This window comes from Gopherus evgoodei, chromosome 23 (assembly GCF_007399415.2).
Source record: "Gopherus evgoodei ecotype Sinaloan lineage chromosome 23, rGopEvg1_v1.p, whole genome shotgun sequence".
Classification (NCBI taxonomy): Eukaryota; Metazoa; Chordata; order Testudines; family Testudinidae; genus Gopherus; species Gopherus evgoodei.
In genome coordinates this window covers 4,352,113-4,368,888 of record NC_044344.1, presented here as the reverse complement: position 1 = coordinate 4,368,888, position 16,776 = coordinate 4,352,113, and the positions used below count along the sequence as shown (strand labels likewise).

The following is a 16,776-nucleotide window of genomic DNA, read 5'->3' as shown; positions in this document are numbered from 1 at the left end:
TGGTTGGGACAGAACCCAGATCTATCTCACACAAAAAAATCAGAAGTGACCAAACTAACTTCCCATCCACCCCTAAAGTTTTGTGTTTCAATAGCTGCACGCCAGAAAGAAAAAAAAATAAAGTTCTGTCTACACTGGGAATCCCTCTAATCCTTGTTCCCCTGCCGCCCCATAACAAGTGGGGAGAGGGGTCCCTTTAAGAAGCCCAGACTTGCTCTGAGCTTGTCTCCAATGTCTGGACACCTACCTACCTACCTGTCAGTTCTTTAGAAGCCTGTTTCTGCAGCCATAAGCCATTGGTGGTTTGTGTCTTTAAGCAGTTCCACCCCTCTGAGGAGACACCTTACAACAACTACCCCCCACCCCCGGTCAGGTGCTGTGCCTATAATGGGGGGTTTAAATGTGTACCTGAAATTAACAAGCAGGCCACTTGGAACGTTTAAGGTAGGAGGCAAACCATGAGTTGTCTGAAAAAACAAATGAATAGTGAAAAAACAAATGAATAATGAAAGGAGAGACGTCGAGCCCTCACTATAAAACCTGCCTGGCTTTACCGACAGGAAGATGGTTAGCGCACCAAATAATCGACTCGGTTCAAAAATCGATCAGCGTTTGGATTTGTCCTTCGTGAAGGGGTTTAAAAGAACAGAGCGAGCCTGGGAAGAGGAGAAAAGAGCTTGTAAAATCGCTTGGGATTTAAAAAAAAAAAACAACCAGAGAGGAGACATCCTGTTCTGATTGGATCGCAGCAAAAAGCGAAGGGATTTCCAGCTGTAGCCTCACGTGCATTCCACAGCTGGATTCCTCCTTCCCCGCATCGGTAACGCACAACGAAGCATGTTTCACCATGCAATTGTGCTCCCGGGTTTGGGTTGAACCCGTGGGTTTAAAATCCCAGCGATTGTGCATGGGAAGGCGATCGTGTTTCAAAAGCCCCAAAGGGGCAAATTCAATCCGCAGCGGATTGCCCCTGAAATCGGAGTGACACCGAAGCGAGAAAGAGCGGCCCAAGGAAACGGATCCTCCGCTTCCTTTGAGGCAGGGAACTCGAGCAGAACCTCAGGCGTTAAAGTGAAAGCTCGGAATCGCGAGCTCGGTTCGGCAGCGCACCGCTGGCTAAGTGCTTCTTTGCCGCCTTGGAATTAACCAAGAAGGAATCGAACCGGATCCGAAATAAATCATCTGGGGAAGAAAACAGCTACAGAGAAAGCGAAACTCCTTCCCCGCTTTCCTGCAGCCTCTCTACGGGTCGCTACCAGGCGGTGTTTTGTAAGTTGCAGCTGTTTTGTTCTGGGGTGGGGAAAGGGAAGTTAAACGTGACTCCCGAGCTCGGGTATTATTTCTGTTTAAAGGGACTGGGATCATGCCATGGCCCGGTCAGTGATCATGTGCAGTGATCCCCCAGAACTGCAAAGGGAAGAATAGAAGGGACTTAATAGACCCCCCCCCCCGAAATATTTCCCTGCGCTGTGTCCAGTGCATTATGCGGGAAATAAATCACAGGACCAGGCTGCGAGCTGGGACGTGTATATAAGCCTTTCCTATGAGCTGCCCGGGAGTGGGGGGGCTCAAAACCCTCGGGGGCTGAATTGTAATGACATTAACCGCGCGTTACTGCTCGGGTGACTTGGTTCAAACTCTAGGGCTGGGATTCTGCTCCCATTTGCACCCGTGAAAAATCCAGCGTGATCCCCACTCGCTTTCGTGGGGCTGGGGCCGCGCTTGATTCCCCAGCTGTGTAGTCTGAAATTAACACGCGTCTGCCTCTAACGTTTGCCAAGCGTCTCCTGGAGCAAACAAGCTCGCGGGGGGGGGCGGGGTGCAGCTCTGTCCCGCAGCTCTGATTCCTGCAAGCTCTGGGCTTGTCAGGTGAGCGAGTGTGCGGGCCCGGGGCCTCCCTTTTCTGCTAGCCTCTCCCCTTCCAGGGCTTCTAACCCACGGCCTTCCTAGAATCCACTAATCCGCCGTCTTGCCGCTTTTTCTAAGACAAACTTTCACTTTCCCAGCAGTTTCAATCCAAACTTTTCGGACGGTGAAGGTTTTTGGCTCTCTCCTTGTTTTGAAGCATGTGCTGTTGCTAATTATTGGCCTAGATTTTTATTTTCAATGTTTTGACATGTTAAGATTTAGCATTAGATAAGAAATGAGCAGAATTTTAAACTAATAATCCAAGGGGGCAGGGACTGTTTCCATATTCCTCCCAGAAGTGGGCTGAGCTTTCATCTGGTCATCAGCAAGTCTAGTTTCTAAATCAGATCTGTTCCATTCCCAGACCACTGGCTTCAGAAGAAACTTTTGTTCCCTCATTGATAACAACATAAAGTCTACTCACCTATTCATCTCTGCATTTAAAATACTATTTTTTAAAAAATCTTCTTCCCTTATTCATAAATTCAAAACCAGAAGGGATTACTGTGATCATTCTGTATAGAGAACTTCTCCCCCCCACTAAAAAAAATTCCCAGAGCAGATTGTTTAAGGAAAAACATCCAATTTTGATTTAGAAATTGTCAGTCATGGTGGATATACCACGGCCCTTGGGAAATTGTCCCATTGGCTAATTGCTCTCACTGCTTTATTTCCAGTCTGAATGTGTCTAGCTTCGACTTCCAGTCCTTGGATTGTGTTAGACCTTTCTCTGCAAGGCTGGTCTACACTACGGGGGAAAATCGATCTTAGAATAACGTAGCTGAAGTCGAAGTATCTAAGATCGAATTACTCATCGTCCTCATGGTGCAGGATCGATGTCCGCGGCTCCCCCTGTCGATTCCGCAACTCCGTTCGGGTTAGTGGAGTTACGGAATCGATATAAGCGCGTTCGGAGATCGATCTATCGCATCTAGATGTTAAATGCTGGGATATCTTTTCCAGACATCCCGATTGTCAGCCTGTTATCTCCCACAAAACTGGGCTTCATCTCATTGTATATCACTTTTTTTTTTTTTTAAGGTGACTCAGGGCCAGGTTTATCGAGTATTTAGGTGCCTACAGCTGGCTATAGACAGGGGTGCTGGAATCATTTTTATAGTGCGGGTGCTGAGAGCCATTGAACCAAACTGTAAACCCTGTAAATGATGGAAACCACTCCAAGCCATAGTTCTGGTGTAACACCAACAGACGCCAGTCGCTGGCAGGCCGGATTGAACCTGGGGGATCTGGATCTTAGTGCATGGGCTAAAAGTCAACTGGCTGTTAGCTAAGGCTGTAGAGGAAACTCATTGGTCTCTCTCGTCGGTCTCCGTGCCGCTAGATGGGGCAGCGCACCACATCCAGGAGGTGTGTGGGTTACACTAGCACCTATGGATATCTGGGCGAAAGCCCAGATCTGGAAAGGTAGTTAGACACCTAAATACCTTTGGTCTCTACGAGGATTTTCAAATATGCTTAGATGCCCCACTGGCAGAGGTAGGGGGAGGGGCAGTGTGTCAGCTCTAGGCACCAGCAAACCAAGCATGTGCTTGGGACAGCACAATTTCAGGAGCGGCATTCTGGCCACCTTTTTTTTTTTTTTTTTCCTTGGGGTGGCAAAAAACCTAGAGCCGGCCCTGACTAGAGATCTCCTCTATAGAAAAGATATAATCTTCCCTCTCCGCCTGCGTTAATAGGCGTGAACAACCCAAGACCAGCTGAGATTTTAAAGCTGTTGGGAAAAGGAGCTGATTTCTGGGCCACCCAGCACTTTGTTCCTAAGCATTCTCTTCAAGGCTAACCCATCCCCAAAATCAGTCCTCATTACCCAACAGAGGGATGTGCTTTTCACTAAAGCCTTTTCCCCAGCTACTGTCTTTTTTACATAGGGGGTGGGGCTGGATTCTACAAGCAATGTAGGTGCCTTGGTTGCTGAAAGTTCCCTCAAGTTGATGGTATATTCTCTGCATGGACCTTCTTTTCTCTCCCCTCCCCAGTTCTCCCGCTGGGCACTTGATGCTATTAAACGGCTTCGCCTGCCTCTGATATTAAGTGAAATCTAGGAGGACTATTACAAGGAATTTAATACTAATGAGCATTCTTGGGGTGGTTGGCCAACTGCACTCATCCATTTAAAGTCCTTTCAGTGACTGCAAAGCTCTGATTACATCAGGGCTTTCACCAAGGAAACACATAGAGACACACTGAATATGAAATCCTGCTCCCGAATCCAAGACCACATTACCAGCACTGCTGCTGGTGGCTTCCAGTAAAGGAGGTCCTTTTGTGGAGTCAGATTTGCAAGGGGCTCCGGTCCAAGTCCTCAAAGGTATTTAGGTGCCCAGCTCCCATTTTCAGTGAGAGTTTCAGTTAGGCAACTAAATACCGTTGTGCGTTTTTGACCCAAGCTGCTGGTTAGATTTGAAGGCCCTGGTGGGGATGTTCAAGCTGGAAATAGAAATTGATGGAGTCTATTAGCATCAAAGAAAATCACTCGTTCCTTGTAGGCAAAAGAGAGAAGTCCTGCTTCTCTGAATGCAGGAGGAACCAGGAACAAAAGGAGCGACTTCTTGGCTCACAGCCCCAAGTTTCTTTAGCCAACAGACCCAAAGTTCTCATGCCAGCCTTTTCCAGGGTCACGTCTACAGTGCAACATAGGGCCCTGTCAGCTCTGGTTCTCCACTTGTGAGGTGACTCCCTTCTCTTCATGTGTCATTATATAATGCATCTGTAATTTTCACTCCATGCATCTGAAGAAGTGGGTTTTTTACCCAGGAAGCTTATGCCCAAATAAATCTGTTAGTCTTTAAGGTGCCACTGGACTCCAGGGCCGGTGCAACCCATTAGGTGACCTAGGCGGTCGCCTAGGGCGCTAACATTTGGGGGGTGGCATTTGGGGGGTGGGACCTTCCGCTGCCTAGGGCGGCAAAAAGTCTGGCGGCGCTCCTGCCAGACTCCTGGTTGTTTTTGTGGATACAGATTAACACGGCTACCCTCTGATACTTAACATTAAGCAGGAGAGTAGCCCTATTGAAGCTAATGGGGTTATTCATAGTTTTTTAAAGGCAGAAGGGAGCGGTATGATATGTCCCATCTGATTTCCTGCACAGCACTGTAGGACTTGCCTGGATTAATTCCTGCTTCAAGTGATCACTTCACCCGCTGAAAGCTTAGCCTGGATTTTTCTGTAGGATTGAGGGCTTGGCTCGCAAGAGCTGCTAAACTCCCTGGCAAATCTGGCCCTTCCTTAGGTGGCTTTAAATGAGCTGAGGAATCTTGAAATATTCACCCCTGCTTTGGGGGCAGAGTCCAGGCCAGTGTGACCCCCAGGCGCCAGCACTGTGGCACTCTTGGTTTGAAGTAATAACCACCAAATGAATGCATGGCTTCCGTCATAGACACTACGGACAGCTTTGTTCAATGGCTTTCAGCACCTCCAGCCCCGTGTGAATTCTGGATCGAGCTGCCAGTGACACGCATCTGATAATGAAGCATTGAGGAGCTTGTAAGCAGGGGACTTTTCCCCTTCTATGATCAACTATGCTGGATGCATTTCTGGGAAAAAAAAAAAAAAAGGAAAACTTAGGCTGTTGGTTGGACTCAGAAGCCCTGCTGTCCTGCAGAGAGGTCAGATGCATGCAGGAGAGGGAACTAAAATGGCTCCTATATGTTCTTTAATGGAGGAGGACAGGGACCAAATTGTTTATAATGTAGCTCTTTGCTAGGCTAATCTTTGATCATCTGCCCCTCCACTCCTTTGCTGCCACGTCCCAAGGACAAAACGATTTGCCAGAGAGACTTGTGGTGGAAGGAAAGTCCAGAACTGAAAGCAAGCAACCCCCTCGGCTTGAGCTCGGAGAGGGGAAGTGGCTGCAGTTTTACTGGGGGAAGGTTGGTTCCCAGATGCATTCGTGTCAGGGACGGTGCCATCTAGCTTTAAAAAATGGACTAGATCCGCCCTGGCCCAGCTGCCCTGTAGTGATTTATGGTTCCTTGTATTGATACGGACATTATGGTTTGTCATTGTCTGGCAAACGGGGGGAGAAGGCAGCAGAGGGAACAAAACTGATTTTTTTAAAATAATCTTTCATTGGGAAAAGATGTGTGGAGATGTGGTTCCCCCACCCCACCCCAAAAAAATAAACTTAGCGGAGGAGGGTGGTCTTGTGGCTAAAGTACTAGACGAGGAACCTGGAGATCTGGGTTACATTTCTGCTTTGCCATAGACTGCCTGGGAGAGTCACTTTTGGGATTTCAGTGGAAGGCAGGTACCAAAATGGCTTGGAGGATCTGGGCCTTACACACTAGAGTCATGACAGCCACCGATAAATAGACTAGCCCAGATCGTTTTGGATTTAACAAATAAATGTCCTTAAATCTACTTCAGCTTTGTCTGGACAAGGAAAAGTGATCAAGTTTAGGCCGGGTTTAGCCAGCTCGTGGTGACTAAGCCCAGCATGTAATAATACCTCTCTTGTGTAGCACTTTTCATCTAGAGAGCTCAAAGCATTTTACACAGGGTCGTGAAGTTATTGTTGGCATCATCAGCCACCATTATCCCCTTTTCACAGGTGAGGAAACCGAGGCACAGGGAGATGGCAGGGCGTGTCCTAGGTCACCTGGTGGTGGTGACAAGAATAGACCCTCGGTCTCCAGTCCCAGTTTAGTGCTTTATCCACCATGATAGACCCAGAACAGCAGAGTAGTAGAAGGCAGATATACTGGCCACTGGATAAGCAGTTTTCTGTTCCCTGACTGACCAGAGCAGGGGCTGCTCCAGGCTAGGGTGGACACCTGACTCCAATTAACCTGCAAAGAGTCAGGTGAGGCTGTTAAGCACCTGACTCTAGTTAAGGCCCCTCTCACTCCAGTCAGGCAGAGGAGAGCCAGGGAGCGGAAGTGCAGCTGAAGGGCTGGGTAATGAAGACACCCTGAAATCACTGGAAAGGGAGCCCTAAGGGAAGGGTGAAGAGGGCGTTGAGAGAGGGAAGCAGGAGCGCTGTGGAGAAGTGGCCCAGGGAAACAGCAACTCTGGCAGTGAAAGGTCGGCTGCCAACAGCTGCTGCCATTAGGGTCACTGGGCTGGCACCCGGAGTAGAGGGTGGGGCCAGGTTCCCCCCAACCCACCACTACAGAAACACCTCCTGGGTAGGGAAGACAGGCCCCTCTCAGGACAGGAGACAACTGTTCTTGAATAGTCCTGTAGGGACAACAGAGACTGGGGGAGTTTTCTCACCAACCTCCTTGCTGGCTTATGATGAAAAGGGCTCAGTAGATTGTACACTGGCCCTAGAGAGAGAAGGGCTACGTGGAGGGTCGCAGTGAGCCTCTGAGACTAGCATAAACCGCCTGGAAGCGCGGGACCCACGGGGACAAGGTTGGAGCTTTGCCGGACCACTAATCCATCTTGCCTCCCTACATAACCTTTTCCCTACTTAAGACAATGCCATTGAGCTCTGGCTTTGCAATGCTGAATAAAGGAGGTGTGATTAAACCCGGTCAAAATGACCATCAGAATCGGGGAGAGCTTGTTAACATGCTGACTGGAAGGGTACACTTGGGAAGGGACGGATAGGGAAGAATGGCATTATCTTTTCTATTAGGGTGACCAGATGTCCCAATTTTATAGGGACAGTCCTGATATTCAGGGTTTTTTCTTATATAGATGCCTATTACCCCCCCACCCCCGTCCTGATTTTTCACATATGCTATCAGGTCACCCTATTTTCTATTGACCTGGGAGGATGGGAGCTAGGGGTAACTTTAGTCACCTGAAGTGACTAAATCTTAAAAGAACGTGAATGTGTCAAACCTCACTGCATCTCAGATGCATGGGTGAAGGCTATATATCGCTTATGAGAGAGCGAGGCGCTGGATGGATGATAGGTAGAAGACTAGGCAGGCTGATGTACAGAGCAGCTTGATGGGGGAAGGATAGGATGGCAGATGGATATACACAGATTGATGGACAGGCTGGTAGATGGACATATATAGGCAGGATGAAGGGCTAGGCAGGCTGACGGCTAGATCTGCACACACAGACAAGTTGAAGGACAATCTGCAGCATTTATTACATTTACAAAGCTGTATAGTTATACAAATGTTTAACCAATAACGATATATGAATATCCAAATATATTACTGGACATTAAAACATCATACAGGATGCAAACATACAGAGCAATTTGGTTTTTACCATATTGGAGGGAGGGGGGACAACCCCCCCCCAATTGAGGCAGTGGAAGTGCCTCATTTAGTCCATTGTGGCCTATGTACAAGGAGAAGGGATACCAAAGTCTGGTGAATATTTTCAACCCGTGAAGCCTCATGAGAGACTATTGAGCTCGCAGTCCAGCACCAGCCAATAGAAGGGGAAGAAACAGAAATGGGAAAGACTAATAGAACAATGGCAGCTTTTACGTGTCTTTACCCTGCAGTTGACCTGGGTGCCTTCTCCTCCCATGAGACAATGCAGGGCAGAAGGGAGCCATCTTCAATACATGCAAATTGCACCCTATTTCCCCCACACATACCTGCCCACCATGACCCAACCAAAGACGCGTTCTGCCCACTTTGGCTGCCTCCATGGGAAATTTGGATGGCCCACCCACCCTCCACCTCCAAAAAAAAGTGAATGTTCTCTTCGCTCATCTGATCCCTCGTTCTTGCTGGGGATAATGTTCTCAAAGGTTTCTAAGAAGTTAAGGTCCCGAGCCCCGCCTAATTCAGCGTTAACCAGTTCACGCTACGCTGAACCGCCTAGCACCGATTAATGCCTCCCGGTGGAGACCTCTCCCTACGCAGCATTCTGAGGAAGAAAGTCCTTGAACTGTAACCTACCCAGCTTCCTAGAGCCGTACCACGCATGACTTGCACAGAGGGCTCTCTGCTCATGCTGGCTCTTCCCAGCCAAGACACCTCTCCGTTCTTTGGGAGAATACTTTAGTGCTTTTGTTTTTAAATCCATGTTTGCTGACCTTGTGGAGTCAGGCTCTGTAGACGCAGTTCCCTTCCCCACGCCTGCCGGTCTCCATACGCCTTCAAGATTTCCCACCCACTCGACACGCAGCTCCTGCAGAGAAAACCCCAGTTCCTTTCTAACAGCTTGACTCTTTCCTGTCTCCTGCAGGAATTTTCCTGTTCCTGGGATCTGCAGGCACTTACTCAGTCCTGGTGGAATGAATTAATAAATAAAAAATAAGAGGCCTCAAAAAGCTTATTCCTAAGAGAACATGTGCTTCTGAGAATGCAGACACTTCTCTCCTCTCCCGCCCCCGCTCTCTAACTCAGACCCAGGGGAGGCTCTAGGCATTTTGCCACCCCAAGCACGGCAGGCAGGTTGCCTTCGGCAGCTTGCCGGCGGAGCATCCGCTGGTCCCGTGGCTTCGGCGGACCTTCCTCCTGGCAGAGCCCCTCCCCCCCCATGGCTTGCCGCCCCAAGCACACACTTGGCGTGCTGGTGCCTGGAGCCGCCCCTGCTCACACCCCTGCCTTAAAGGACAAGTATCACTGTGGCTTGGAAGGAAAGCTTTAGGGGATGACACAAGAGAATTCTCTGCAATGGGACCTGTGCGTTTTTTCCCCCCTGCATAGGGACAATTTCATAACAAGATGTAAGCAAAATGTAGCACCACACACTATAAAGCTACGTGCCTTTTAAAGAAAACATAGTAACCCCCCCCCTTTTTTTTTTTTACCCTATCCCCTTCACAAACAAACCACCTTTCTAAAGGCACTGTATTTTTTTAAATCCAGCATGAGGAGGATGAAGGGGAGATGGTGGGACAGGGTTGAACTAAAATGAAGCTTTGAAATGCTAAATTTAATCTTTTTAGCAAGCAAGGAGCTATTGAGGAGGAAGAAATGAAGAGCAGAGTGATGGGGAAATACATTGGTTCTTCATTTTAGCATCATCTCTGGCTACCCCACCACAGAAACCACACTCCTGGTAACCATCACCACCGTGGAAGGACTGAAACGCTGGTTTCCTGGGTGGGATAGGCCCTAACTCTCTTCCTTTCCCACCCAATCACATTATTTCATGCTCATGAATGTTGAGACTACATGAAATGCTGTTATGGGTCCAATGAGTGAGCACTACCTGTTCTGAAGGTGGTGGTGGTTACTTAAAGCCTCCTTCCTGCAAAGTCTGAGTGGGATTTTTCCGAAGAGCCCTAAATGACTAAGGAGCCCAGGAGAGGTTCCCAACTTCTGTTGACATGAGGGGCTAGATCCCTCGGCCTCCTTTGGGGTTGCGGCGGAGTGGGGGGAATTCAATGACTTGTGCTCTTAAATTGCCTAGATTCTCTTGAACATTCCACCTTTAAGGCACATGCTTAATGAATGGAACTGCTTGGAGTGTGTCAAGTTAGCACATGCTTAAATCTTTGCAGGATCGAAGCCTCAAATAGTCAGAAAGCTACTCTGCAAAGGAGAAGAAAATTTGCATGGGAGAGACAAAGCCACATCCTTTTGCAAAGCCAGTTCCTGGGTTCTTTAGATCCCTTCGCCAAGACCACTTCGAAGTGGGATGTGCTTTGGTGGCCCTTAAAGCTGAGATCTCTCCCCCTTCCTGCCCCACTGCACAGAAATGAAGTGAAGACAGGAGCAGGGATGTATTTACAGAGGGATGGAAATTCTCTTTGGAGATTACCCAGTGATTAAGATGATCAGATAAGACATTGCAACAAGGCAGTGGGAAAAGCTGTCATTCTAAAGGGAGCCAGGGAAGGAGCCTCTGGCTGAGAAATTTAAAGCAGGATAGGGGATGTAGATGCATACAGGCAAGATTTAGAGGGAGGGAAACAACACACTTCAGCATGTTCCCAGAAATCTGGCCCTGGCTTCTTTTGAAAAATGTGATTCACGGGACCTGATTTTCAGAGGTGCCCAACACCTGCAGCTCTTGCTGGCTTCCGCTGGGCCTGTATGCAGTCTTGAGGGTGGGGGAGGAATCAGACCAAACTCTTCCCTTTAAATTAATGGAAGACGTGTCTAAATCCCCTAGGCTGCTCTGGACATAACACCCTATGGGTAACATTTTCAAAGGCACCACAGTCATTTGGGCTCCTAAATCACATAGGTCATTGACTTTCAATGGAACTGGGGCTCCTAAATTATTTAGGTACTTTTGAAAACTTTTGCCAGTGGCCCTAACTCCAAGCAAGCCTCTGACTTAAAGTCCATGGAAGTTTGGATTGTGGAAGAACTGCAGGATTTACAAAGCTCTAAGCCCCACTTCCTTCCTGTCCATATGCACAAAACACTCAACACCTGCTTTTAGGTTCTTCATCCCTAAACCAGTCAGGAAAGGGGGTAGGGGAGGCTGACACAAGCATGACATCAGACGTGACTCTTAAGAAATGCCTGGACAAGCCTCATCCTTTTGGAAGAAAGTGACAGAACCACAAATGCATTTACACTGAGGATTGAGGCTTTCGGTCCATGTGCTTTGCCATTACCTGTGTGTCCACTGCTAGTGAGTCCATTAGCTCCTGGGGTGACGGAAGATATAGAAAATGAAGGGGCTGCAGCTTTTACCTAAACTTGGGCTCATAGCATGCAAGTTCCATAAAGTTAAAAAAAAAACCAAAAAACATTAAAAAATACTCAACCACATTTTGTGTCTGTTGTTTGCATTTTAAATTAATCTGGTCAATCAATAGAAAATAAGTATGTATAATTTTTTTCCTATATACACATATATATTTATATATAAAATGGAAAGTCATGCCCAAGGGGTCCCTTCTAGGTCAAGGCGGATGCTGTGCTGCCATTCACAGTCATTTTGCGCCCCCTGCTGGCGGAGGGTGGCATTTGGTGGCAGTTCGAGGTACCATTGAGTATGGTGCCGGGGTTGGCAGGGATGCTTATCGTGGTGGTGTTGGAGCTGGGCGACCCGTGGGAAGGTGTGGCAGGGCTTGGCAGGGACGAGGAGGTGGCGGGCAAAGTGGCCGGGCTGTTGGCTTTGTCGCTGACGGATTCGCACTCGGATGCTCCGCTGGTGTTGGTGCACTCAGAGTTTGCAGGCTGGGACAGTTTTAGTCTTTTGCAAGCTGGCTGCACTCGGTATTTCAAAGGGAGAGGCCCATTCTACAGGGGGGAGAAGGGAGACAAAAGATGTTCACATGGGTGTTTTTAGAGACAATCACACTGATATCTACACCAATTAGTCTGGACATAGGTAGGGCAGCTGGAGCTGTCAGTCTCAGGATATTAAAGAAACAGGGTGGGCGGGATAATCTCTTTTATTGGACCAGCTTCTGTTGATGACAGAGACAAGCTTTAGAGCCCCACAAGCTCTTCTTCAGGTCTGGAACGGCAGTTTGAGACTCAGACGTAAAGCTAAAGAGGAGAGGTTCAAATGCATAAAGGGGTAGCCAAGGTGCCTAATTCCCATTAGCTGCCCATAGGAGTTAGGCATCTGACTGCCATTTCTTCCTGGGAACGTTGCCCCTAAAATCATCAGTATAAATTAACTGACTTGACAGCAGAGCATGCTATGGCCTAGCATTTAACTTCATATTTAAAAACTCAACCAGGGCCCCAATTCAACCAAACCCAGGCTTAAATCAGTCCCAAGTTCTCTGCTAGGTCAGGGCTCGATTCAATACAATGATCATCTAAAGCCCAGTTTAATAGGGCGTTGCTGTTGTGACTCCTGAGTTCAGTTTAATTCTTCTGAATTAACTGAACTTTGTACCACAAGCTTATGTTGTAAAAGTCTCAAAATGGCAAACATCAAAACAAAATAAGAAGTTTAAGTACGATCTAAATTGTTCATGCCAGTGGCTTCTCAAGCTAGACGTATACATAGGAGAGGAATGGAGATACTGTTCCTTTTACAAATAATGTATCCGTTTAAAAATCCGACATAAACCAATTGCATGTCCTTACCTGTGCTGCTAATAACACCTCTTTATTAAAACTATATGAATTTTTATTTTACTTTATCATTTATGAATGTTTCCTTTTCCCCCCTCTTATATTCCACTCTGCTTCAGCAGTGTAAGTAGACTAGTCAGTTTCAATTCTCCTTATCGGTTTAAGTTTAGGAGTCCTGAAGTTTTCTGGTTGCAGAATGCTTTGGGAGAGTAGCAGGGTGTTCTTCAATATCGAACCCAGATCTGTTTCATGGTTTGTTTTTAATTCAGACCTAGACTATTTCTATTAATATTAATCTGTTTAAAACTTTCCCCTTTCATGACCTAAAACTATGTGACAATGTCATTTTAAAACACTGCCATCCCTCTATAAAATGCTTTGAGATCTAGGAATTAAAAGCACTAAGTATTATTAAGAAACATCTGCAAATAGGTAGGTTCTAAGTTCTAACAAACATTTTCAAAATATCTTGCCTGACAAAGTTTTGGGGTAATAATGATGGTGGGTAAAAAGTTCTACCAAAGGACTGTGGCATTGTCTCATTAACTAACCATTTAAATGGTGGCAGGTTTCTGAGTGGTAGCCGTGTTAGTCTGTATCAACAAAAAGAACAAGGAGTCCTTGTGGCACCTTGGAGACTAACAAATGTATTTATTAATTTATTTGTTAGTCTCTAAAGTGCCACAAGGACTCCTTGTTCTTTTAACCATTTAAATGGTTTGTTATAGGACATTATGTTCTTTCTCCATAATACACAATCCGTTGCATCCCACAGGCTGGCTGGATATCCAAACTATGATCTAAGAATGATGCTAGAGAGAAAACACAGGACTGAAAGAGTATGAATTTTTTTGTCTCAAATAAAATCTCAGTACTTGGATATAATAGTGAAAGGCAGAATGAGTGAAATATTAAATTATGGGCATCAACATGCTTTCATTGGCTGTAATGAAAGATTTGCCATTTGGTTTCTCAGTGGGAAATGGATTGAATCTTACGGTCACAGTTCTCTCTCGTCCTGCACTTTGTGTAGCCTTTACACCAGAATCGTGGTGTTCAACACCCACTAGTATGAATGACTACACAAGGTGCAGGCACTGATGAATCAGGCCCCATTGTGCAAGTGCACAATCCTTTGGATATAGGATTTATTGTTTTGTTTTATTTTCATATGAATTTCCAATGGCTCTTTCCAGGCACACCTGTAAAATTTCAAGTTCTGAGATGTCTTTCCAGGAACTCAGCCAGTTGGCTCAAGAATTTAGATGTTCATGAAAGATTAAAAGCTAGTCTGTGGAAAAGATTTTCAGGCTGCCTTCCAGAAATAAGTGATGGAGGATTCAGGAATTCAAATGAGATGCATCTTAAAACCCACCCACTGGCAAGTGGCAATGTGAAAAATGTCCTACTGAAAACCATCTAAAATTTCCTAGCTGGTCTCTCAAGGAGCCAGGGCTTTATCATGTGAACTGTTGAGCACTAGTCCAGCACAGCCCTTAGACTCACATGTTTACCTATTGAGTTCATTGGGACTCCCCATCTGCTTAAAGTTAAGCATGTGCTTAAACCCCCATTTCAGGAAATGCACACATGTTCAAAATGCGTTCCTAGTCAGGAACGCACTTTGAAGAATTCAATAAAATTAGAAGATGGCAAATTCAAAAGCGATGAAAGGAAATAATCTTTTCACAACCAAACAGTGGAACTCATTGCCACATGATGTCATGGTGGTTTAAAACTTAGCAAGATTCAAACAAGGACTAGATGTTTACATAGATAACAAGAACAGCCACAGATAAAAAGTAGGTAGTTTCTCTTCCAATATATATATTAACATTAAGAAGGGCTTAAATGCATCAGGATTTAAGTCAATCTCTAACTACTAGCAATTAGGGAATTTTGTTCTTCTAAAGTATGTCATACTGACTGCTGTCAGAGAGAGGATATTGGACTAGATTAGATCTGTGGCCAATCTAATGATTCTATGTTAGGAGAAAAAGGATGTTCCAGATGTTAGACCCCAAACTTAGGACCAAGGTTCAAGACCCTGCTCTGCCACAGACTTCATGTGTGACCCTGGGCAAGACAATTACTCTCTCTGGGTCAGATTTACAAAAGTATTTCGGTGCCTAAGTCCAGATCCTCAAATGGTGATTCAGTGGTAGTGAGGCACCAAGATACCTTTGTACATCTGTGCCTCAGTTCCCTATCGGTAAAAGGGGAACAATAGTACTTCCCTACCAGGGCTGCTGAGAATAAATACATTAAAGATTGTGAGACCCAGATATCACAGTGATATGGGCCAGACAGGTACCTTAAATACAGAGGAGCTTAATCATGTGATGAAGTCCCATTGACTTCAACAGTACTTTTAACCCAGATCCTCACTGGTATTTAGGTGCCTAACTCCCATTGATCTAGGTCCTTCTGAGCTTTCCTGAATTGGAACTGAAGTGCTTTAAAGACTAGAGCCACAAAAGGGGAAATCTAGAGTTGCTGGCGTTCATTTGAAATGACCACTTAAAAGGGTAACGTTAAACCCTTTTCCCCTTTAAAAAACAAACAAAAAACAGTGGATTTGTGCAAGGCAGCTATGTCTGGCTAGGAAGAGGACGGTTGTTGAAAGTTCGCCCCCGGCGCCCCACCGTGGGCTTGGGAGAGTGAACTGAGGCTCTTCGAAGCACCTGGTTCTAATTAAACGCTCTAGCAGAGAAAGCGTCAACAAGGGAAATGTTTTTTGATGGATCTCGGTTTTCAAACCCTGCACTGTCCCCTCCTGCCGATGCCCCTTCGGAAGCGCCAGCCAGACTCCCATTCTAGGTGTGGGGGCAGCGGGTAATAGTCGGGGCCTGGGTTTTTTTTCCAGAGTTGCTGAACACAGTATTGTCAACACTGGGGGGAGGGGGAGTGTCAAAAATCGCAAGTCAAGCCCCCAAAATCATGAGACTTTTATAAACTGGATTTATTTTGTTGGGTTTTTTAAAAATTTGCCTTTGATTTTTTTTGCCTTTCAGGGTCACATTTTCAAGCTTTTATCCACAACCATGTTCTAGAACGTATCTGTGGGAAGTTCTACAGCCCATGTTATACAGGAGGTCAGACTCACAAAGGTCCCTCCCTCTATATAAGAGCGGCCAGACTGGGTCAGACCAATGGTCCATCTAGCCCAGTATCCTGTCTTCCGACAGTGGCCAGTGCCAGGTGCCCCAGAGGGAATGAACAGAACAGGGAATCATTGAGTGATCCATCCCCTGTCACCAGGTCCCGGCTTCTGGCAAACAGAGGCGAGGGACACCATCCCTGTCCATTCGGGTTAATAGCCACTGATGGACCTATCCCTATATGAATTTACCTCGTTCTTTTTTGAAGGCCAAGACCATAACAGAGTTCACAACGTCCTCTGGCAAAGAATTCCACAAGTTGACTGTAGTGTGTGAAGAAATTCTTCCTTTTGTTTGTTTTAGACCTGATGCCTATTAATTTAATCAGGTGACCCCTAGTTTTTGTGCTATGAGGAGTAAACACCACTTCCTTATTTACTTTCTTCACATCAGTATGATTTTATAGACCTCAATCATATCCCCCCACCCTTAGTTGTGTCTTTTCCAAGCTGAAAATTCCAAGTCGTCTTAATCTGTCCTCATATGGAAGCCGTTCCATACCCTTGATCATTTTTACTGCCCTTTTCTGAACCTTTTCCAATTCAAATATGTCTTTCTTTTAAATGGGACGACCACATCTGCATGCAGTATTCAAGATGTGGGCATACCATGGATTTATAGAGAGGCAATATGATATTTTCTGTCATATTTTTTATCCCTTTCTTAATGATTCCCAACATCCTGTTCTCTTTTTTGACTGCCGCTGCACATTGAGTGGATGTTTTCAAAGAACTATCCACAATGACTTCAAGATCTTCCTTGAGCTGTAACAGCTAGTTTAGACTGAATCATTTTATAAAATCATGAGAACTGGCAAGATTCT

General features: G+C 46.1%; 1 protein-coding gene across 4 annotated transcripts in view; it reads right to left on the bottom strand.

Annotated features, from left to right (window-relative positions):
• Positions 1 to 7,583: 7,583 nt before the first annotated feature.
• The window catches only part of PCGF2 (polycomb group ring finger 2), a 39,121-nt gene continuing 29,928 nt past the window's right edge, over positions 7,584 to 16,776 (bottom strand). For 3 of the 4 annotated variants that reach the window (XM_030541460.1, XM_030541462.1, XM_030541461.1), the window contains exon 10: positions 9,347 to 12,000. In XM_030541460.1, coding sequence (XP_030397320.1) covers positions 11,656 to 12,000 — 345 coding nt within the window. In that variant the 3' untranslated portion in view covers positions 9,347 to 11,655. Of the gene's footprint in view, positions 9,079 to 9,346; positions 12,001 to 16,776 lie in introns of those variants that run through there. The other variant, XR_003997598.1, reaches the window with a different exon arrangement.